Source organism: Eptatretus burgeri, chromosome 9, assembly GCF_056783735.1.
Source record: "Eptatretus burgeri isolate ZD-2024b chromosome 9, Ebu_testis_v1, whole genome shotgun sequence".
Classification (NCBI taxonomy): Eukaryota; Metazoa; Chordata; class Myxini; order Myxiniformes; family Myxinidae; genus Eptatretus; species Eptatretus burgeri.
The window spans coordinates 71,081,446-71,105,535 of NC_140969.1; the positions used below are offsets into that span (position 1 = coordinate 71,081,446).

The 24,090-nt window shown below is 47.8% G+C and overlaps 1 protein-coding gene across 6 annotated transcripts in view; it reads left to right on the forward strand.

Moving 5' to 3' along the window:
• GCNT2 (glucosaminyl (N-acetyl) transferase 2 (I blood group)) overlaps positions 1-24,090 on the forward strand; it is a 68,524-nt gene that overhangs the window by 21,837 nt on the left and 22,597 nt on the right. For 3 of the 6 annotated variants that reach the window (XM_085895623.1, XM_085895628.1, XM_085895627.1), the window contains exons 2-3: positions 13,644-13,746; positions 21,389-21,547. In XM_085895623.1, the coding sequence (XP_085751749.1) occupies positions 21,471-21,547 (77 nt within the window). In that variant the 5' untranslated portion in view covers positions 13,644-13,746; positions 21,389-21,470. Of the gene's footprint in view, positions 1-7,722; positions 7,747-13,643; positions 13,747-21,388; positions 21,548-24,090 lie in introns of those variants that run through there. The other 3 variants (XM_085895624.1, XM_085895629.1, XM_085895626.1) reach the window with 2 other exon arrangements.

Below are 24,090 nucleotides of genomic sequence, written 5' to 3' on the forward strand. Positions count from 1 at the left end.
CCGCATCGAACTCCGCGCCCTTTCCCGCATCGAACTCCGCGCCCTTTCCCCGCATCGAACTCCGCGCCCTTTCCCCGCATCGAACTCCGCGCCCTTTCCCCGCATCGAACTCCGCGCCCTTTCCCCGCATCGAACTCCGCGCCCTTTCCCCGCATCGAACTCCGCGCCCTTTCCCCGCATCGAACTCCGCCCCCTTTCCCCGCATCGAACTCCGCGCCCTTTCCCCGCATCGAACTCCGCGCCCTTTCCCCGCATCGAGCGCCGCGCCCTTTCCCCGCATCGAACTCCGCGCCCTTTCCCCGCATCGAACTCCGCGCCCTTTCCCGCATCGAACTCCGCGCCCTTTCCCGCATCGAACTCCGCGCCCTTTCCCCGCATCGAACTCCGCGCCCTTTCCCCGCATCGAACTCCGCGCCCTTTCCCCGCATCGAACTCCGCGCCCTTTCCGCGCATCGAACTCCGCGCCCTTTCCGCGCATCGAACTCCGCGCCCTTTCCCCGCATCGAACGCCGCGCCCGTTCCCCGCATCGGACTCCGCGCCCGTTCCCCGCATCGAACTCCGCGCCCTTTCCCGCATCGAACTCCGCGCCCTTTCCCCGCATCGAACTCCGCGCCCTTTCCCGCATCGAACTCCGCGCCCTTTCCCGCATCGAACTCCGCGCCCTTTCCCCGCATCGAACTCCGCGCCCTTTCCCCGCATCGAACTCCGCGCCCTTTCCCCGCATCGAACTCCGCGCCCTTTCCCCGCATCGAACTCCGCGCCCTTTCCCCGCATCGAACTCCCGCGCCCTTTCCCCGCATCGAACTCCGCGCCCTTTCCCCGCATCGAACTCCGCGCCCTTTCCCCGCATCGAACTCCGCGCCCTTTCCCCGCATCGAACTCCGCGCCCTTTCCCGCATCGAACTCCGCGCCCTTTCCCGCATCGAACTCCGCGCCCTTTCCTCGCATCGAACTCCGCGCCCTTTCCTCGCATCGAACTCCGCGCCCTTTCCTGCGCATCGAACTCCGCGCCCTTTCCTCGCATCGAACTCCGCGCCCTTTCCTGCGCATCGAACTCCCGCGCCCTTTCCTCGCATCGAACTCCCGCGCCCTTTCCTGCGCATCGAACTCCGCGCCCTTTCCTCGCATCGAACTCCGCGCCCTTTCCTCGCATCGAACTCCGCGCCCTTTCCTCGCATCGAACTCCGCGCCCTTTCCCGCATCGAACTCCGCGCCCTTTCCCCGCATCGAACTCCGCGCCCTTTGCCCCCATGGGACTCCGGGGCCTTTCCCCGCATCGAACTGCGCGCCCTTTCCCCGGATCGAACTCCCGCGCCCGCTTTCCCCGCATCGAACTCCGCGCCCTTTCCCCGCATCGAACTCCGCGCCCTTTCCCCGCATCGAACTCCGCGCCCTTTCCCCGCATCGAACTCCGCGCCCTTTCCCCGCATCGAACTCCGCGCCCTTTCCCCGCATCGAACTCCGCGCCCTTTCCCCGCATCGAACTCCGCGCCCTTTCCCCGCATCGAACTCCGCGCCCTTTCCCCGCATCGAACTCCGCGCCCTTTCCCCGCATCGAACTCCGCGCCCTTTCCCGCATCGAACTCCGCGCCCTTTCCCCGCATCGAACTCCGCGCCCTTTCCCCGCATCGAACTCCGCGCCCTTTCCCCGCATCGAACTCCGCGCCCTTTCCTCGCATCGAACTCCGCGCCCTTTCCTCGCATCGAACTCCGCGCCCTTTCCTCGCATCGAACTCCGCGCCCTTTCCTCGCATCGAACTCCGCGCCCTTTCCTCGCATCGAACTCCGCGCCCTTTCCTGCGCATCGAACTCCGCGCCCTTTCCTCGCATCGAACTCCGCGCCCTTTCCTCGCATCGAACTCCGCGCCCTTTCCTCGCATCGAACTCCGCGCCCTTTCCTCGCATCGAACTCCGCGCCCTTTCCTCGCATCGAACTCCGCGCCCTTTCCTCGCATCGAACTCCGCGCCCTTTCCTCGCATCGAACTCCGCGCCCTTTCCCCGCATCGAACTCCGCGCCCTTTCCCCGCATCGAACTCCGCGCCCTTTCCTCGCATCGAACTCCGCGCCCTTTCCCCGCATCGAACTCCGCGCCCTTTCCCCGCATCGAACTCCGCGCCCTTTCCCCGCATCGAACTCCGCGCCCCTGCCCCGCATCGAACTCCGCGCCCTTTCCCGCATCGAACTCCGCGCCCTTTCCCCGCATCGAACTCCGCGCCCTTTCCCCGCATCGAACTCCGCGCGCCCTTTCCCCGCATCGAACTCCGCGCCCTTTCCCCGCATCGAACTCCGCGCCCTTTCCCCGCATCGAACTCCGCGCCCTTTCCCCGCATCGAACTCCGCGCCCTTTCCCCGCATCGAACTCCGCGCCCTTTCCCCGCATCGAACTCCGCGCCCTTTCCCCGCATCGAACTCCGCGCCCCTTTCCCCGCATCGAACTCCGCGCCCTTTCCCCGCATCGAACTCCGCGCCCTTTCCCCGCATCGAACTCCGCGCCCTTTCCCCGCATCGAACTCCGCGCCCTTTCCCCGCATCGAACTCCGCGCCCTTTCCCCGCATCGAACTCCGCGCCCTTTCCCCGCATCGAACTCCGCGCCCTTTCCCCGCATCGAACTCCGCGCCCTTTCCCCGCATCGCTCTCCGCGCCCTTTCCCCGCATCGCTCTCCGCGCCCTTTCCCCGCATCGAACTCCGCGCCCTTTCCCCGCATCGAACTCCGCGCCCTTTCCCCGCATCGAACTCCGCGCCCTTTCCCCGCATCGAACTCCGCGCCCTTTCCCCGCATCGAACTCCGCGCCCTTTCCCCGCATCGAACTCCGCGCCCTTTCCCCGCATCGCTCTCCGCGCCCTTTCCCCGCATCGCTCTCCGCGCCCTTTCCCCGCATCGAACTCCGCGCCCTTTCCCCGCATCGAACTCCGCGCCCTTTCCCCGCATCGAACTCCGCGCCCTTTCCCCGCATCGAACTCCGCGCCCTTTCCCCGCATCGAACTCCGCGCCCTTTCCCCGCATCGAACTCCGCGCCCTTTCCCCGCATCGCTCTCCGCGCCCTTTCCCCGCATCGCTCTCCGCGCCCTTTCCCCGCATCGCTCTCCGCGCCCTTTCCCCGCATCGCTCTCCGCGCCCTTTCCCCGCATCGCTCTCCGCGCCCTTTCCCCGCATCGCTCTCCGCGCCCTTTCCCCGCATCGCTCTCCGCGCCCTTTCCCCGCATCGCTCTCCGCGCCCTTTCCCCGCATCGCTCTCCGCGCCCTTTCACGCATCCCTCTCCGCGCCCTTTCCCCGCATCGCTCTCCGCGCCCTTTCCCCGCATCGCTCTCCGCGCCCTTTCCCCGCATCGCTCTCCGCGCCCTTTCCCCGCATCGCTCTCCGCGCCCTTTCCCCGCATCGCTCTCCGCGCCCTTTCCCCGCATCGCTCTCCGCGCCCTTTCCCCGCATCGCTCTCCGCGCCCTTTCCCCGCATCGCTCTCCGCGCCCTTTCCCCGCATCGCTCTCCGCGCCCTTTCCCCGCATCGCTCTCCGCGCCCTTTCCCCGCATCGCTCTCCGCGCCCTTTCCCCGCATCGCTCTCCGCGCCCTTTCCCCGCATCGCTCTCCGCGCCCTTTCCCCGCATCGCTCTCCGCGCCCTTTCCCCGCATCGCTCTCCGCGCCCTTTCATTGTCCCGTGCTTTATAGATCACGGAGTTCCGAGTGGAGCCATGGCGAAGCCGATGTCATTGTCCATCCCGATTGGACCGGGCCTTCATGTCGTCCGCCTTTCTGGGTGGGGTTGCGGCCAGACACCGGAAAGGCCCGCCCACGCCGTGTGGTCTGGGTTTGGGAAGGTGGATGTCTGTGCAGCTACTGTAACGATTGGATTCTGCCTCAGAAAACCAGTCTCTGGGTAGGCGCTTGTCACGCTGTGGCCAGCGAAACGAGGGTAGCAAGCGAGAGGAAAGCACCGTGGTTCAAATAAAAGTGGAAAAAGGATTTATAATTCTAACTAAAAGCCCATCGGAACTCACTCCCTCGTCTACCCACTACACACAAGGAAGGGATCTATCTGCATGTATACTAATGGAATAACTGACTTGGGACACCTGTATGTTGTTTGCATACGGTTCCGAGAACAATAACACTACACTTCTCCCTTTTGCGAGACTCGACCCGAGTCGCTAACATTCGTGTGGTATGCAGGTAAAGGTTCCCCAAGTGCATTTTACCTACGGATCCCTGAGTGCGACATTTTGAATGCATGTCCCAAAAATAAATGACCTCGTGCATTGCGTAACTAAACTAAGACTCATTCGGACAACTTAACTACATTGTCGGAACTAAAACAGGTGGGTCAGAACGATATACATTTTTAATATTTACATTACCCATGGCCCAAGACCTGTGACTTGAGGAGAGCACACAAAGGCAACATTCGGGGATGAGTGCAGCAGCAGGAAACCGATGATCAGGGCTCTTAATGGTCCTTTGTTGGTTTTTATTATTTTTCCTGGCTGCTGGAGGCAACTCGCCCTAACACGGCAGGCCACACGCCGTTTCACAGTCCATTTGAACTGGCCTTTATACACCAAGGAGATATCCGGGCTGCCCAATGCAGTCCCCGGTAACATGGCTACCTGCAGGGCAGTCCAAGCAACACTTTCACAAAGATGGTCCTGGCACACATGGTAAGGTTGGGTGATATGGCAATGCAAATAAAGGCATGGGGAAGTATGGCAAATGGAGTCAAGGCAAAGGCAGAAAAAGAGAGGCATGGCAAATGCAGACCAGGTAAGGTGCGATGCAACAGGTCGGCACATGAAGTTGGCCGGTCCGAAGACTGGCTCGGTCCTACCCTACGGTCTCCCCCCAACCTATCGCCTTTGCCTGTCCTTGTCCATGCCCACCCTCATTAGCTTGTAACAACAAAAACAAGTGGTGCCAGGCACAACAAATCCTGCCCATTTAAGGCATAAAGTTATTTTGGGGATCAAATTTAAATTTGATACATCCTTAACCTGAATGCTGATTATAAGGAATATTTTAGTCTTGGTTTGAAGACAATTAAACCATTTTTGATGAAGCTATGAGCGAAAAACGATTTTGACGTTTTCGTGACCTGACCTTGACCTTTGACCGAATTGGACCCAAAAGTTAATGGGGCCGTCCGAGGTTCATTACCCACCTGTAGATACAATTTGACAGTGTTTGAGCCAGCCGTTTTCCCGTAAAGTTGTATTTTCATAACAATGTTTTAGTTTTAATGGAAAATTTGTAATTTTGACCGATGACCATGACCCCCAAAACTTCGGACCCTACTGATCTTCACAAATATGCATTTTTCACTATAGGAATGGGTAGGATTTATAAGTGACAAATAGAATAAGGTTCACTATCAGCTTGGTTTGAAGTAAATCAGATCATTTTTGACGAAGTTATGAGCGAAAAACGATTTTGATTGATATATATATATATATATATATATATATATATATATATATATATATATATATATATATATATATATATATATATATATATATATATATATATTTTTTTTTTTTTTTTGTGACCTTGACCTTTGATCCAATTGGAGCCAAAAGTTAATGGGGTCGTCCAAGGTTCATTGCCCACCTGTGGATTAAATTTGATAGTGGTTGCTGAAGCCGTTTTGCTATATAGTTGCAGACAGACAGACAAACAAACAAGCAGTCATAGACTGGTACTAACGAAATCGTCAACTTGACCTCTGACCTTGTCTAATAAAAGGTAGCGAAGCAAACCAGAAGTTTCTACGATGATTCTGTACCAAACCATCAAAAATCGAATGTTTGACCTCACTGTGACCTTGACCGATTTTGACCAAAATGTAATCAGCGCTAGCCATCACCCTCATGAATCACGTGGTGTAATTTGACATGGGTAGCTTCTTCCATTCTCGAGTTACCGCGGATTAACATAACATAAAGGTCACACTCTTGCCCCCCCCAACTCGAAAGGACACTGGGGCGAGCGTGATGACAGTACGCATTCGCAAAACCTTTACGTGACTCAACGATGCGTCTGCTCGAGCGCGCTGCGCCACGTGACGAGCCGTGACGCGGCTGGTGAAATATTTTTATACAATCTTAAAACGTCTCCAAAACATCCGATTTTTAGCAGAATTTTGACAACCGAGTGTTAAGCGTCCTAAGCGATCGCAAAAACCGAAGACAAAATTAAAATTGAAGTTAAAACGAACTCGTAACGTCGACCAAAGCAAAAATACTCCATTTCTCCACAGAAATTGACAATTATTTAATATTATTTTATCAAAGTCATAAAACCGTAATATTCGGCCACCCACAAACAATCTTAACACCATCCGACGGCTTAGCAGGTCAGGTATGCGACAATAAGCTTTATTGGGATGAAAAATGACTTTTAAACACGATCTTTATCGAAAACACAACGCCGCCTACAACTTGGCAAGGCTTTCTGCGCCATGGGTGCTATCACTGAAATTTTTAAAACAGCTGTAACTCGACCAATTGACGCACAAATTCCGCCAAACTTACCTCGATTTTCCAAACTCGCGCTCCGTCAACAATACCTGTGGTAACTTTTCTCAAGTTATCATGTTTGACCTTTGACCGATTTTGACCAAAATCTAATCGGCGCGTGCCATCACATGGTGTAATTTGACATTGGTAGCTTCTTCCGTTCTCGAGTTGTCGTGTCTCACACACACACCACAGCACACCACAGCACAGCACAGCACAGCACAGCACAGCACAGCACACGCACACGCACACGCACACGACGGAAATCAATATACTTATGAAATCTTTAGATTTCGTAAGTAACAAGCCGGTCGGCGGACATGGGCAGTTGACTACCCAATAGAACTTGACGCGATGGGCCCGTTCGATGGGGAATGACCTGAGGATTAAGCACAAGAAAATTCATGATTCTAGCTTCAAGGGTTAATGCTGCAGATTGTTTTTTTTTTCGTTAAAATACCCCCACATTTAAAGGTTTTTCGGCCGTTGCTTGGCAACGGAGGGGTCCATAGCAACGGTTCTCACACATGACTAGGACATACCATGAATCTACCATACCAGTTTCATGTATATTTGACTCATAGTCTGAGATATAACGAACTTCGTTTTTTTTTTATTGTTTTTGACCAGGGTTCATTCAAAGTCTATCTTCTCCAACAGTTTTCATAGGATCCGGCTGAAATTTTTTGACAATATGGCTGAATGTACTGCCCAGTCGGTTGTGGCCAGAATTTTGATTTTTCCAAAATTTTTTTTTTTTTTTAATGATTTTTCAAAAATTTCAAAGTCCCGTTGCTTGGCAACCAGTATCTACGTGGCACAATGTCATAAACTGGTCCTACCACCCAAATTTCATCAAAATCGAACAACTGCATGGGGGTCAAAAACCCCTGACAAACACACACATGGACAGATTGACACCACGACCAACAAATAAGGGGAGATCAAAAAAACAATTTTTTTAACTAACAAACGACGAAATTTAGACTTTTATTTATTTTAATTGAAAAAAAATATATATTTATGTGTCCCTGACCCCATTATTGTCTTTGTTTGGCTAACCTGTCCTGACTGTCTGTTCCCAATCCCTAAGATCCCTTTTGAGAGGATTAAGGAAGAGACAAGTGAATCTGTCTCGAGGCCCAATGCAGCCTCCGAATAGCTCCTACATGTTTCAGAAATTTCCAAGGCGAGTCCAGCGGCCCAGGAACAGTGAAGGGATGGATGGTGTGAAGGGGTACAGTGGTACACGTTGCCGATCTATCCTTGCATTTATTAAACTTTAATCTATCCCCGGGGCTTTTCAACACGCCTGTTTCTTTAAACTATCAGTTCTGGCAACCACGATTCCCGTCGCCTGTGTTGGTGTTCATTATTAATTTGGGCCCGGCCCTCAAATTTTCTCCCGTGCTCTTGCACAATTTCGTGGCTGGGCAGCGTGGCTCAATTGGCATGGCTACCCACCTGCCGAACTCGAACTTCGGCACCCCTGGGTCGCTGAGGCTGTCTCTGAACCTACCTACTCCGGATGAACGTGGGGAATGCCCTTCCTGGCATTTCCCCGTCGATGCCCACATGGTATTTTGGCGCTCCGGGTCCCTTTCCCGTGGGTACCAGTGCCCATTACACTAACTTGGTTGCTTGAACCCATGGCCTACTCTGGCCGACTACTTCGGTGCCTGGGGTGCCTTCAACTTAGTACGCATATTTCACCAGCCACGCTCCCAGCCTGTCAATAGTCTCCTGCACCCAACAAAAGGTTTCGTGCTTTCGTTCAACGCCAACAACAAAACGACATCCTGTTGGTTGATTTAACTAACCCACTAACTATTATTACACTAAAGGCCCTGTCAAACTTTGACGATTTAGCCAGCCTATGCCTGACGTATGCAAAATTTGGCTAAAACGCTGGCACGCATCAAATACGTTATGGGTAAGTCTGTATACGTTAAAAGCACGCTGGCATACGTCGTAGTACGCCGAGGTGTGAGAGAGATTTTCCATGCTTGAAATTTTTCGACGTATGACTCACACATTCCGCATAATGCTGGCCATAAGTTGGAGGCACGTTACATGATCATTGACACGCGTCGACACGCGTTACTTGTAAGTTTCTCATAAGTCGAAACTCGTCAAGGTAATGTTTAGCATTCCCGAAACTTATTTCTAACCGATGAGTAACGTGTTGTAGGCACGTTACGCGATCATTGACACACGTCCACACACACGTTACTCACAAGTCAAAACACATCAAGGTAATGGCTGGCGTCAGTGTTCCAGACTCCCTGTTTTTTTTTTTTTTTTTTTTTTTTTTTTTTTTTTTTTTTTTCTTCGGTATGACTGATGTTGACACTGATTTCCAGTGCGGTTATAATATAATTAATAGGCTGCTGCTGAACGATTTAAATCGTAACCGCACTAGATCGAATCGAAGTGTCAACATCACTGTCATGCCGAAGAAAAAAGAAAAATATAGGGAGTCTGGAACACTGACGCTAACCATTACCTCGACGTGTTTCGACTTATGAGTAACGTGTGTCAACGATCGCGTAGCGTGCCAACAACTTATGCCAGCATATCGTCGACCGAGAATTAACAGGGTCTATCTGACATTTCATTCAAATTTAGAAGTCCATGTGGAAGGGCAACAGAGGAAACTACGATTATTTTATGTTACCTTCATATGTACCTGTTATGGAGCACACGATATGAGATTACGGCAATTCCACTTTGAATTTTTGATTTCATTTTTCTCAAACTTTAAAAAAGTGTAGTTGGACCCTGTTAATTCTCAGTCGACGATATGCGGAACGTGTGTAGTACGTCAATTTTCAACATGCTGAAAATTTCTCGATGTATTCCAGAAAACTATGATGTATGCCAGCGTGCTCTTAACGTATACAAAACTTACCCATAACGTATTCGACATGTTCCATGCTTGAAATTTGCCAGCTTGGTTCGGCAAATTTTTCATACGCTGGCTAAAACGTCAAGGTGTGACAGCGGTTTCACACTTCGAGGTCTGGTGTGGTTATGATTTGAATCATCGAGCCGCAGCCGATGAATAGCCGACGCCACGTGATCGGTGATACACTGCCGCGCTATGCATAAGTTAGACTATCGTTGGGCATCGGTTGTGTACGCCGACAACACGCTCATCATTGCGTTGGTACAAGTTATCTATATGTGATTAAAACGTTCTGTGTACGTAACTAATACGTTATGCATACGTCCAACACGTTATTATATTCCCAAATCTTAAAAAAAACATCAATAGTTCAGCGTACGCTAGTGTTTTATATCCATTTTGAGACCTTGCCATATGCTGATAAACCGTCAAGGTGTGACAGCCCCTTAACCCAGTGTTCCCTTGGGTGGGATTCACTCCTCTCCCCCCCACCCCCCCCCCCCCAATCATTCGTTCGCACCATGCATTTCACACTCGGGCCCGCTGACCCACGTTCACTCATGTTTCTTTCTTCTTGGTTTTATTTTTGACATCACACTGACGCTCCACGAGCTACATTCCCATAACTAGCTCGTGTCCCCCGTCAACCCTTATTCAAATGCACGTTCCATTTAACTCTACGTTGCTAATCTACGTCCCCACTACACGTTCCATGTCTGTCTATGTCTTCAATCCAGTCTAAATTCTATACTAAATTCCCCCTAACTGATGTTACTGGGCCCCATGGAGGACTGCTCATGCCCCCATGAGGCCGGTCTAACTCATGCTAAACCCTTCCCCGAACTCGGTGGTTTTCAAACTTTTTTTTAGTGGCGATCCAATTTCAGAACCTCTCTGCATCGCGCGACGCAAAAGATTCAAAACCTAATTCATAATATTTGAGATAAGATTTCATATGACACAAGAATATTTACTGTTTACTTTATTCACAATTGTCATGTTTTCATGGACGAATAAGCGGAGAATAGCCGACAATATCCAAATAGTACAGTTGAATGTTTCAGAAGTTTAGTCCGAATGACATTTAGATATATCAGTGAGAAGGATGAGCCTGTTTTTCAGAAACCAACTTCTCTATTCGTGGAGAAGTAGATGACAATGCCAGGGTCATATCATGCTCCATTTCTTGGTGATTTCTGGACTTTGTTTTAATCACCACCATGGTGGAGAACGACTGCTCACAAAAGTATGATGAAGGATATGGCATGAGAACCCTACTGGCGTGCCGTGACAGGGTCGGGTTTGACGGGAGCATTTTGCACCAGAATGTCGACAACGAATTCGTCCACGCAAGAGCCTGCGCTCCTGAATCCTGCTGGAGCTGTACAAGGTCTTCCTGTGCTGTATCATCAGCAATCGAGTCCAGTGGAGCTGTGAAAGGGTCCCGAACCACAGAAAACGACTGCACATCCAACTCAGGGAAATAGTGCTCGAACTGTTCAATGAGCGACCGAAGGTGACGTGCTATCTCCCCAGAAAGACTGTCGAGCTCAGTATCATCGTACTGGCAGGTCGTTAGATGCTCCACCAGACGGGGGGGGGGGGGGGGGGATGGCTGAAGCGCTTAACAGCTGCTTTGTCTGCCAGTAATTTTAGAGTCGCTAGAAATCTGCTCATTTTGTCGTGAAAAATCATGAGGTTGGCGTCTTTGCCTTGGAGGGAGCGGTTGAGGACATTGAGACGTTCAAAGATGTCAACAAGATAGCACAGTTCTGACAGCCAAGAGTCTGACTCAAGCAACGCTACCCATGCCGTTTTCCCTTGTGTGCGTAGGAACGCCTTCAGTTCATCTTTGTGTGGGTAAACGCGCAGAAGGTTTCCTCGATTACCATCTGACTTGAGTGTAGAATAGTAAATTATTATGGTCGATGTCCATCTCCTGGCAGAATAGCCTGAACAACCTCGTGTTGAGGGTGCTCGATTTTATGCGATTCACCATTTTTACGACTTCTGAGAACACGCCCTGCATGGTTTCTGGCAAAGTACGCGAGGCAAGTGCTTCTCAGTGAATCATGCAGTGTACCATGGAGGTCTGAGGAGCCACCTCAAGCAATTTAGCCTTGAATCCAGAACACACTCCTAACATTGCTGGCGCACCGTCTGTTGTAGAACCGAGCAACTTTCCGAAGTCCAGATCATGGTCACGATAAAACTGCTCTACTTTCCCAAAAATTTCCTCGCCTTTGGTGGTGGCCTCCAATGGTTTGATGAGCAGAGTCTCATCGACAAAGTTATCAACCTTGATGAAGCGGACCCAGACGATGAGTTGCGCGTACGATGTGATATCGGTGGACTCGTCCAACTGTATGGCATGCCATGGCGATTCCTTGATTTTCTGTACGACCTGAGCCGTTACATCCAGACTCATATCTTCAATTCTGCGTTGGATGGTGTTGTCAGAGAGGGGTATAACTGCCAGTTTTTTTTCGCCGCTTCCTCCCCAACCATCAGAGATACCATGTCCTTTGCACATGGCATCATGAGTTCTTTCGCAATGGAGTGAGGCTTTTTTAGTCTTGGCAACATGAGCGACACTCGATACGAGGCCTCTGATGGCATGTACCCTCTCTGTCAAGACGCGTATTCTTGAGTGCAAGAAGTTTCCTCTCAAAGAACGCTCTTTCCTTATCCTGATAAGGCGCATGTTTTGTAGTCGAATGCCTCTGCAACATATTTTGTTTCATTGACTCCATAGAAAGCACTTCGAAACAAATCACACACTGAGGCCTCTGTGCCCCACCTTTATCCACCATGTAGTAAAATCCAAGGTCCAGAAATTTATTCTCGTAAGAACGTTCTCGAGATTTGCTGGTGGCTGGTGCTGCCATCACAAATAAGGTCTCGAGTCGTACGTGGAGACGTGAATAGTCGTTAATGATAGAGTCTGAGTTTGAGAGGCCGTGGATCAAACCACTAATTTCCCGGCAAAATGAACCGCCCTTCAGCGAGCCCGCGCATAGGCTGGATCCCATACTTTGAACGAACTGTTTATATTACATCCCGTAAAAGCTAACACCGATTGAAAATAGACAATTTTTTTTTCACTGCAAGCGGACGCCCGCGACCCCACGAAATTTGCTCGGCGACCCCACTTGGGGTCGCGCCCCCGGGTTTGACAAACCAAGCTCGTGCTCCTTTGCCCCCGCGAGGATGTTTGCTACATCCTGGCCAGGCATCGTCTACTCGTGGCAAGGCTCGGCGGGCCTTGCGTCTCCAGGGTGGCGGTTTTCAGTGCATTTGTCCCTTTTGTTTGGCCAATGCATGAGGCCATAACGTTGCCCCGTTAATTGCCTTGCATGCTTGCTTTCAGGCCATCCAACACGTGAATCACCATGCGCCACACACCTGCTCTTCGTGCTCTGAGATCCTCGCTGACTCCACTCGCACACGGCCTGCTCCGCGAGGCTTGCCACGCACATGGGCCCGGCCGTGTCGTCCCCGGGACTCGCTCCGTGCGTCCTGCGAACACCACTCATGGCACGCAGCACGTTGGGCCCTGTACACGTGCTCACATGGGGCCATACTCTTGCCAAATTTGCCTCCGTTTTAGCCGTCCGTGCTCTGGTCTTGTACCAGGTGCGGAACGTTTCTGCGCCGGATTCCCATCATGCAATCGTCCGCGCTTGAGCCGTTCGCAAAACAGAACGGACCTCGCACGCAGCGTCCCATCGAGCTGGCGCGGTTTCCAAAATAACCCGTCCGTTACACAACCCATGACTCCCGTCTGGGTCGGTCTGTGTCCCATTTCCTCACGTGCACTCGTACATGCCATGTCATTTGCATTACTCACACGTTTTGACACAATCATGCTGGGGGCTTGTGTTAGCCCACGAGAACCCGGGGCCTCTACCCCCCCCCCCCAAAGCTCGGCATGCGCTCTTTTGCACCATGCAACCGCTCTACCTCGTACAGTCTTACCGGACTCACCTCGTCATGGTCTGCCTCAATGGAACATATCGTCTCCTCTTGGTACTGTGGGAGCTTAACCTGACCCTCGCACTGGGTCTCAAAACATTCTACACGCTCAATCTCAACATCCCTTGCCATTTCTATTTGTGTCTGCTCCTCTTTTATTCTGTGCAATTCGTTCACCTACTTTAATTCCTGCATCTCCTTTATGATGCCCAATTCCTGGCTCTTTGTCTCTACCTGTCCGATTTTCACAGGTTTCTCTCCTGACTACCGCGGTTTTACTCGTCACCTCGACCTTGCCCGTCATCATCACGCTCCAAACAGCCTCCACACTCCTCAACTCGGTCATTTCTTCACGTACGTACGGATCTCACTTGCCATTTTCCGGTCCATGTTTTGCATTTCGCCCTTTAATTTTGCCAGCTCCGCCTTCATTTTTTCCTGGCCCGACTTCATTTGTGTTTGTACATTTATTCCCACGTTTTGCATATTCCCTTTCAGTGCTTGTGTATTCCCATCCATTCGATTGTGTATTCCCATCCATTCGGTTTTGTAAATCCCCCTTCAGTGCTTGCATATCCCCCTTCATTTGTGTTAGTATCTCCACCAACTGGTTCATGTCAACTGGCTTTGGTGAAGCCGATCTGCTTTCATTGGGTGTGGATCCGATAGGGATCGCTCGGTCCTCCGTGAGGGAAATTTGATGCAGGGGGGTGCCCAAGCATTGTTGCTGTTGCAGTTGCCCCCAATGTTACCTCTGGGTATGGATGCAGGGAAAGATCCCCCTCAAAGGTGTTGTCCTGAGCCATGGATTCTTCTAACCTCGTTTCAGAACCCACCTGAACCAGCTCGTCTTGGTCCGCCATGGTCCGTACCGATATTTACCTAAAATTTTAATCCTGCTCAATTTTTGGGGGAAAGGGGGGGGCGGTTGCTAAGCACACCCCTGGTCCGAATCCCTTTCCAGATACCAATTTGTTGTGGGTTTGAATCCCGTAAATTTTATGGGTCAATTCCACTCCTGATACCAAACTGTTGTGGGCCGGCAGGGTCGGGTGAGACGACCACTAGGTGGGGGAAACTACGTCGATTCCCACCAGACTCCCCGGACTTGTAGGCCGTCGCTCACGGATAATTCCGTGACACGGCGGGTCGCTAAACCGACCGTGGACGCCAATAACTCAACCGCTTGACCTAGGGTCCTCCTGGCTAGAATCAGGTTACCGAATTAACCACTGGGGAACCATGCCCCCGGTACTCCTTGTCCAAACCGCATCACTCGACCAACTACCGACTACCTTTCCGGATTGGATGCAGTCAAGCAGCACTGCCAAGGACGTACCGGCTAAAGAGAACGGATTGTTGGGAATAAAGACCCGTTTAAACTTCGATCTGAACCATACTGGACCAATGGAGGAAAAGACGAAGACGAGCTGGGAATATTTCTGCAACAATTATTTATTTACAATAAGTGAGAAAGAGAATGTGGCACAACAAAAGGTTTATTGGGGATGTAATGCAGGGAAAGATGAGAGGTGTGGGGTGCGACAATTTACAAAAGCAGACAAAGTGCAGACTTGACACGAGATTAATAAAAGCAATTACAGTCACACAATGAAGATCTTGTACAGGCTTATCTTACGGACAGGCACCAACACACTCAGCCAAAATCAACGCAATGAAAGGCAAAGGACCTTTGCAGCCAGGGAGGGAGTTGAGGTCACAGTTTTTGGACCTGAGCATTTCGGGGGAAGGGATGCTCCATGGTGCGGCACCCGACAAAAGCTGTGCAGTTCTGTCCACAGCTGCACGTGTGGTAATCGTGTCTGCAGCAAGAGCTTGAGTGGAGGAGAGCGGAGTCCAAAATGGTGAGAGTTGAGCAGTAGTTGTACCAGACGAGGTTTGGTCGAGGTCGTGTCTGTGGGGAAAAGTTGGCTGGCCGTCGAGGTGAGACGTAAGCAGAGCCAAGCAGCCGGAACACCTTCGCAACAACTCCTTCAATTCTATTTCGCACTTCTCCTTCCAACGGCCTCCCACAACAACGCCAACCTTTCCTTTCAACTCAATACCTTCGCATCGAACAACTCCGACAAACTTCTTCCTTTCCATCCAGCTCAACTTCGTCCCATCTCTGAGGATTGCTCCGTACTTTATAGATCCCAGAGTTCGGGGAGGAGCCATGGTGAAACCGACGTTATCGTCCGATCCGAGCATCCCGATTGGACCGGGCCTTCATGTGGTCCGCCTTTCTGGTCGGGGTTTCGGCCAGACCCCAGTTTGGCCCACCCACACCGTGCGTGTCTGGGTTTGGGAAGGTGGATGCTGATGCGGTTTCCACAGCGAACGTCGGGATTTTTGACTCAGAAAAACGCGACTCCGGATACAGTGGGTCAACGGTGGTACACTGTGCCCAGCGAGACGAGGGTCGCAAGTGAGGCAAATTTACCTTTGCATTGAAAAGAGGAAGAGTGGGAAGTGGAATGGAGGGGGAAAATGATTTGATAACCTAACTAATAGCCCATCGCAACACACTCCCTCGTCTTCCCACGAGACAAAAGATAGGGGTCGAACTACACGTATATTAATGGAATAACTGACTCGGGACAACTGTGTTGTGTGCATACGGTTCCGAGAACTGTTACAATATGTATGATATTCTGTGGGGTGAAAGTGGTTCAAGTGTCGTAAGGGATGAGGGAGAAGAGGGAGGAAAGGGAGAGAATAAAAAAGGGAAATTAGTGAAATTATAAAAGATCAAAGGTATTCCAGAAAATAAGTCAATCTCGACGCACCGAGGAGGAAAACAAAGAATTGGCATGTCTTTTAGAAGTATATGCATCAAGACTATTAATATCGATTTCAGGGAGAAAATTTAAATGAGAGAGTGGAGATAAAGAAGGAAAATATTATATTATTGATGATGTTTGTGTAATTGACTTTGATTAAGGTTTTACAATTTTTTTTTTTCTTAAATAAATGGAGGAGAGAGTGAAGACATTTCTAAGGATTTTTTTTGTGTTTTAAAAATTAAGATTCAAATGTGCATGTTGGCAACGAAAAAGGTTTTTGCACTCTGTATGAATTTTTCACATAAATAAATGAGTTATTGTCTCGTATGTTAAAAGTAAAATTAATAGGCTTGCACAAAAAGGTACATGTTTGGTGTGTGGCTCAAAAAAGAGTGAATTCATCACCAAACACAAATGAGGGGGAGATATACAAAAGTTTTTATCAGGAAGTAAATTTACAACTGGAATACCAGGGGAATTACATCTTCAAGGGTATTCTTTCTGTGGTCCAGGAGCAAACTTGAATAAAAGATTGGATAAAGCTGACAATCCTAAACCATGGAGCGAACCTATCAATAGGGTTGACTAAGTGTGCATGAGGCACGATATTGATTATGGAAATAGCACAACATTGGAAGAAAAACATGAAGCCGATAGATAAATGCATAATATGTCTCTGATACAAAATCCAACGTTGAGAGAAAATGTTGATAGGTTCATCGTGAAGAAGATGATCAGTGCTAAATTGCAACTTGGGCTTGGAAATTAAAAAAAAAAAACTTATGGGCTCTAATGATGTCATTAAGATTGAAGAGCAATTAGCTGATGAATTACATAAACCAATAATCACAAAGTTTCATAGAAGGAAGGTTTATTCCGAGGAAGTTGATTATGTCTGGTCTGCTGATTTAATTGAACCGAATTATGATAAGGGGTACAAGTATGCTTTAACCGTTATTGATTTGAGGAGTAGATATGTGTGGGTTGTTCCTTTGAAAAACAAAACAGGTAATACTCTTATGTTGGCTTTCCAACAGATATTCAATAAAAACAAAAAAATTGTGGACTGATGAGGGTACAGAGTTCAACAACAAAACATTTATGAATTTTCTTTAAAATAACAACATTGCATTATACAGCACCTTTTAATGAAGGATAAGCGGTTGTTATTGAGCTTTTTAATCGCACTTTAAAAGAGACTATATTAAAAAAAATAAAAATTCACTCAACTCGGTTCTCAACAATGGTTATCTTTAATTCAGGACATTGAAGATAAGTACAATGATACGATTTATACCTCAACGAAAATGAAGCCATCAGAAAAAATTACAAAATTAAAATATGAAAAAGAGATTAATGTCAGAAAGCCTAAGTTCAAAGTTGGTGATATAGTAAGAATATACAGGTGGAAATGTCATTTTGAAAGGTTATACCAAGCGATGGACAAATGAACTTTTTGAAATTGTTGATGTCGTCGGTACAGTTCCTTGGACTTACAAATTATGTGATTTAAAGGGGGAAGAGATTGTAGGTTAATTTTATTCACAGGAATTACAAAAGACAAAGATAAATTGAAAGATTTTTTTTGACTCCGCCCACGCAAACCCCACCCACAAAAGCCACACCCACGCAAACCCCACTCACAACCCCACCCACAAAAGCCACATCCACCAAGCCCCACCTACACAAACCTCACCCACATAAGCCCCATCCACATAAGTGATTCGCTTATTGGTTCCCCACACACATGTTTATTTAATTTAAAAAAAAATGCTCCACCCACACGAGCCCCACCCATACAAGCCCCACCCCCCTGTGTGCCCCCACCTTTGACCCACCACCCCCTCATCCCACCCCCACCCTTCCCCCACGCACACGGAGAAGGGAGAGGGATGAGGGGTGGTGGGACGTTGGGGGAGTGCACCTACCCCCTCCCCCCTCACCCCTCCTCCCCTTTACATCTTAATTCTTTTTTTTGTAATTCAAAATCAGATAATTATAAGGAAAGCATATATAGTTAAACAAAAGTAAAAACATTGAACAAAATCTTCTTTCGCTGCAGTCTGATGGTTTATTTTGGTTTTGAAACTCGGTCAACATATTCTGTTCAAAACAGAGTGAAAAACAATTAGGGTATATAAAGATGATCATATCATGATATTAATAAATATAACATTTACCTCCAGCAGATTGAGTGTTGCGTCAGATTCCTCCAGAAGATTAAGTTGTGTTTGGTTCATCCAGACAGGTGTTTAAACTGAAAAAATAATGAGTCAACACTCGAGAGGGAGAGAGCGACGCACGCACGCACACACGCACACACGCACACACTTTCTCACCTTTGACTCGACTCATTCAAGGTTGGAGGACGTGAGAACTTCTTTCCAGCCAACAAAAATGTCATTCAATTCTCTTCTGAACGATTGAATGTCTTTAAGGGAGTCGTTCATTTTTTGCCATTCCTTGTGAAATTCAAACGCCTCATGTTCCAGATCAGTTATCAACGATGTTCTTATTGGGGACAACCTGTTAGAAAAAGACGTATAGTGATTTAATTCTGTATAAAACAACAAATAATGAATTGGTTTCAGGATCTCACCTCTCATCTTGTGAAAATGATTGATCCGCAAGTTTGGAGGAATCATCTGCACAATTCATTCTCTAAACAAAACATACGAAGCAATAAATAGCCTGAGTTGATGACATGGGAGATTACACAACAATGGGTTTTTCAGGGTGTGTCTCAAAGGAAATGACTGGATTTTTTTTTGGCTTGGTTTGGGTGTGAGGGCTGAAATAGAGATTTTTTTTTTCTTTGCTTTCATATAAAACTTGTGTTTAAATTATATTCTTTTTATTAAAAGCTGTTTTCACTTGCTTTTAGCTAAACTTTGTTCTGTTAGTGTTCTGATGATTTTAGATATAACCATGAGAGACATGGGCACAGAATACTTCCTCATTTTCACAGCATGACTTTGCTCTTAAAGGCACTTCCCAATTTTACAGAACCGAAGAAGGGATAATGAACTTCCCTTTCTTTCATGCTTGAATTGATAAAGTGAATATACTCGATGGATATGAATGTTAAAAGAAAATTAAATGAGTCAATTTTACATTTGCTTGTATGGGAGGGAAGGGGATTGGTGGGGAGAAAATGTCTCAATTTTACATTTGCTTGAAGGGGATAGGTAGGGAGAAAATGTGTCCTATTTTGAACTTTTTGGGCTTGGGTCAATTTCCTCCCCCCCCCCCCTTTTCCCCATTCATTTGAATGGGTGTCCCAGAAACCCCATTTATCATCGATTTTGATTCCTGTTCACAACTCTATTCCTTTTGATCCCATTGCTGAATCGATTCTGCCCACCATTATTAAGCACTCAAGCAAGCATTCCAATGAAATGGTTGATTAGGAACGGCTGGCTTGGCAAGTGTTTAATGATCAGTGATACAAAACGCCACCCAGAGATGCTTGGAGTGTCAATGTCCAAATTAGACAAATGAACACCTTTTTAACAGTCGGAACTGCTGCTAAGGTCAATTTCGCGGTTTTAAATTTTGAAATTTGGTTCAGGTTCAGAGATTTCAGAGCTTATCACATGTGCGGAAATAATATAAGGCCCTAAACACTAGCTTCTCTGGGCGTTTCTAAACATTGTGATGTGTCCAGTGATTCATAGGTAATAAGATCAGAGATTCGCAGGTAGCTTTATCCTCCAGAAACCGAGCTGTTCCAAGGCAAGGCATTTTTAGCTGAGCGTCCAAAATGGCCGATTAAGACCGCTGAATTGAGCGAGCTGAATGCACGCTGACCAAAGGTAAGTCTGTTTCTGGTTTTACCATAACTTGTCTTCAAAAGAGGTGTTTAAATTTACCCAAACCCCCAACTTTAATTCATGCACTCCCTTGGTATGCATGCAATGTTTGGGCAGCTAGGTTTCATGCTTTTGGAGTTGTGGTGGAGATGCACTGCAAAAAAATACCAAAAAAATATACACATTTATTTTCATAGTTTGTTGTGTCCAGCATTCTTTTAACACGGATCATTGGATGGATGGACCGAACTGGCTTTTACCCCCTTGGACTGCATTTGAATAATGGCAGATTCATGCACGCAGAAATCGCAAGAAGCACACGAGATCCTTGGCTCTGCTTTAACGGGGTTTATTCCCCAACACAATAACGGGGGAAGAATGATCATGGTGGTGTGGAAAGAAGACGCCTAATCACAATAAATAAATGATTATTCACAATGAAACTAAAGAAATCTAGGGTGCCGCACACTAAAGCACGGACAGGGAAGGAAACGAAAAACCGGGTGAGGCCTTGTATCCTGTGGAGGCGTCCACACAGATGGTGTCATCACGGCCACGAACCAAACTTCAAAGCAGACATTCGGGCAGGAGAGACAAAACAAGCAAGTGAGGCAGGACAAAGAAAATAGGCATGCAGGTGATGAACAGCCACGACAAACCAGGGACGATGAACAGGCGAAGCATGACGTCAAAATAGGACGAGGCAGAAACGCTAACAGTAAATGGGGAGACAAACCAGGAACACGAACAGGCGAGTCAACAAGCAAGCTGCTTCTTGGGCGAAGGAAAAACTCCACACTCTCCGTGTTGAACAAACTCTGTCACTCGTGAGGTGACAAAAACTTCTAGCCTCACACTCTGGACAATGCCGCTCCTCTTAAATCCTCCCGTCTCTTTCACAAAGCCACACCCGACATCCCTCCCGGTGGTGTAACAGCAGGTTTCATGTGCAATTTCTTCACCTTAAACATGACTTTTTTTTGACGATGCTTCACCCTTCGTATGATGCATATTTTTAAACAGTACTATTCTTAAGCTAACATTTCCCTACTCGATACATCAAAATTGTCTCAACGACTTGAAGCACGGAGCATACAAACCTATACGGGTCTGAAACCTATATTTCCATACAAACCTATATTTCCAACGGGTCTGAAGTAATAGCTACCCCTCCCCCTACAAATGTAACAATACACTTAAAGGCAACTGTGATATTAAATTGACTTTCACACAAATTTGAATTATTATATGCCGATATTGTAAAATTCGAACTTCCCACAAATGTTTAATGGGGAAGAGCACCACAAAAGTTGAAATAACCCAAACTTTTGCACAGTGCTGCACATATTTTATTGACTAGTCTTCATCTTGCACTCTTTATGTTTGCACATGGTACAGGTGGTGTGAGTTGGTGTTCACCAATATGTGCTGGAACGCTCAGATGACATGGTGTTGTTGAAATATCCGTGGCAATACTGCGATGCAGCATGCCCAGAACGAGCGTTGCTTGAACAGCTTTCCTGCATCACTGTTGCTTTGGAGACCACATCTTGTCATGTAAGTGTCTCCTGCTATGGGATTTTAGCTTTGTATCTCACGTGTAAGGCATTTTTAATCAGAGTACGTTCAATAAGTGTTTTATTTTATTTTCGAAAAATAATCATCTGTGGACACTTTTTTTCTTAATTTTTAGTAAACGGTGTCGAGGCTTTGGAGGAGCTGGAACACAGAATGGATCAGGTTTCAGAACGGATAAAATTAGTGACTTCACATCTTCATGTATCTGAAATGAAGATAACATATTACAGGGGTGTCGAACCAATTTTGAAAGTGTGTTAAAGGATCTGATTGTAAGAAACATTTTCCAGGACTTCAGAGGGGTCGATTTGGAAAATCGATTTGGTTCCAATTGGCTGGAACAGGTGTGTGTATAATTTGAATGCATCAAACAATGCCGCTTGATCATCAAATTTTGAATTACTCTTTTGCACGTGTGTACAGAGGCCACAAACACGTTTGGTAATGATAAGCAGCAGGAAATTGTGGTCATCATAACAAAGTATGCAATTTGGCCTCTGTCTGTTTAACAGACAGATACATGTGGTTGTTGCTTGCCAAGGGGGTAAGGGGGTCAGGGGGTCACACATCAGAGGTTGTAGTGACTTCATTTGTCCTACTCTGCAAGGGAGTTTGCTGCCTTGGACAACCTCTATGTTAAGGTCTATAAATAGCATTGTGGTTTTTCTTTGGGCATACCAAAAGGAAGTAAAAATTATTTTAACCACAAAGTATTCAGCCAATTCTGTTCGACACAAGATTACCTTCTTAAACACTCATTACAATTGTTTAACACTATTGGAAACCCGATGTCCTTGAGACATTCAATGCTTGTCGTGATTGTCTTGGCCTCGAGGGAGGCCGCAATTATCTTGGGTGAATAAATGTGCTTAAATTTTCAACACAATTATGCATTTGATTTTTTCCACCTGTATGAATGTCTCTGTCTCTGTATCTCTGTTTTTCTCTTTCTCTCTTTTTTTTTCTCTTTCTCTGTTTTTTTTTTTTTTCTCTCTCTTTCTCTTTTTTTTTTTTTTCTCTCTCTTTCTCTGTTTTTTTTTTTTTTTTTTCTCTCTCTTTCTCTTTTTTTTTTTTTTCTCGCTCTTTCTCTGTTTTTTTTTCTTTCTGTGCTTTCTCTGCTTTCTCTCTCTCTTTCTCTCTCTGCTTTCTCTGATTTCTCTCTCTGCTTTCTCTCTCTGCTTTCTCTCTCTCTCTTTCTCTGCTTTCTCTCTCTCTCTTTCTCTGCTTTCTCTCTCTCTCTCTCTTTCTCTGCTTTCTCTCTCTCTTTCTCTTTCTCTGCTTTCTCTGCTTTCTCTCTTTCTCTCTCTTTCTCTGCTTTCTCTCTCTCTTTCTCTGCTCTCTCTCTCTCTCTCTCTCTCTCTCTCTCTCTTTCTCTGCTCTCTCTCTCTCTTTCTCTGCTCTCTCTCTGTCTTTCTCTGCTCTCTCTCTGTCTTTCTCTGCTCTCTCTCTCTCTCTTTCTCTGCTCTCTCTCTCTCTTTCTCTGCTCTCTCTCTCTCTTTCTCTGCTCTCTCTCTCTCTTTCTCTTCTCTCTCTCTCTCTTTCTCTGCTCTCTCTTTCTCTTTCTCTGCTCTCTCTCTCTCTTTCTCTGCTCTCTCTCTCTCTTTCTCTGCTCTCTCTCTCTCTTTCTCTGCTCTCTCTCTCTCTTTCTCTGCTCTCTCTCTCTCTTTCTCTGCTTTCTCTCTCTCTTTCTCTGCTTTCTCTCTCTCTTTCTCTGCTTTCTCTCTCTCTTTCTCTGCTTTCTCTCTCTCTTTCTCTGCTTTCTCTCTCTCTTTCTCTGCTTTCTCTCTCTCTTTCTCTGCTTTCTCTCTCTTGTGCTCTGCTTTCTCTCTCTCGTGCTTTGCTTTCTCTCTCTCGTGCTCTCTCTGCTTGCTTTCTCTCTCTCTCTCGTGCTCTCTCTGCTTGCTTTCTCTCTCTCTCGTGCTCTCTCTGCTTGCTTTCTCTCTCTCTCTCTCGTGCTCTCTCTGCTTGCTTTCTCTCTCTCTCTCTCTCGTGCTCTCTCTGCTTGCTTTCTCTCTCTCTCTCTCGTGCTCTCTCTGCTTGCTTTCTCTCTCTCTCTCTCGTGCTCTCTCTGCTTGCTTTCTCTCTCTCTCTCTCGTGCTCTCTCTGCTTGCTTTCTCTCTCTCTCTCTCGTGCTCTCTCTGCTTGCTTTCTCTCTCTCTCTCTCGTGCTCTCTCTGCTTGCTTTCTCTCTCTCTCTCTCTCGTGCTCTCTCTGCTTGCTTTCTCTCTCTCTCTCTCTCGTGCTCTCTCTGCTTCCTTTCTCTCTCTCTCTCTCTCGTGCTCTCTCTGCTTGCTCTCTCTCTCTCTCTCTCGTGCTCTCTCTGCTTGCTTTCTCTCTCTCTCTCTCGTGCTCTCTCTGCTTGCTTTCTCTCTCTCTCTCTCTCGTGCTCTCTCTGCTTGCTTTCTCTCTCTCTCTCTCGTGCTCTCTCTGCTTGCTTTCTCTCTCTCTCTCTCGTGCTCTCTCTGCTTGCTTTCTCTCTCTCTCTCTCTCTCGTGCTCTCTCTGCTTGCTTTCTCTCTCTCTC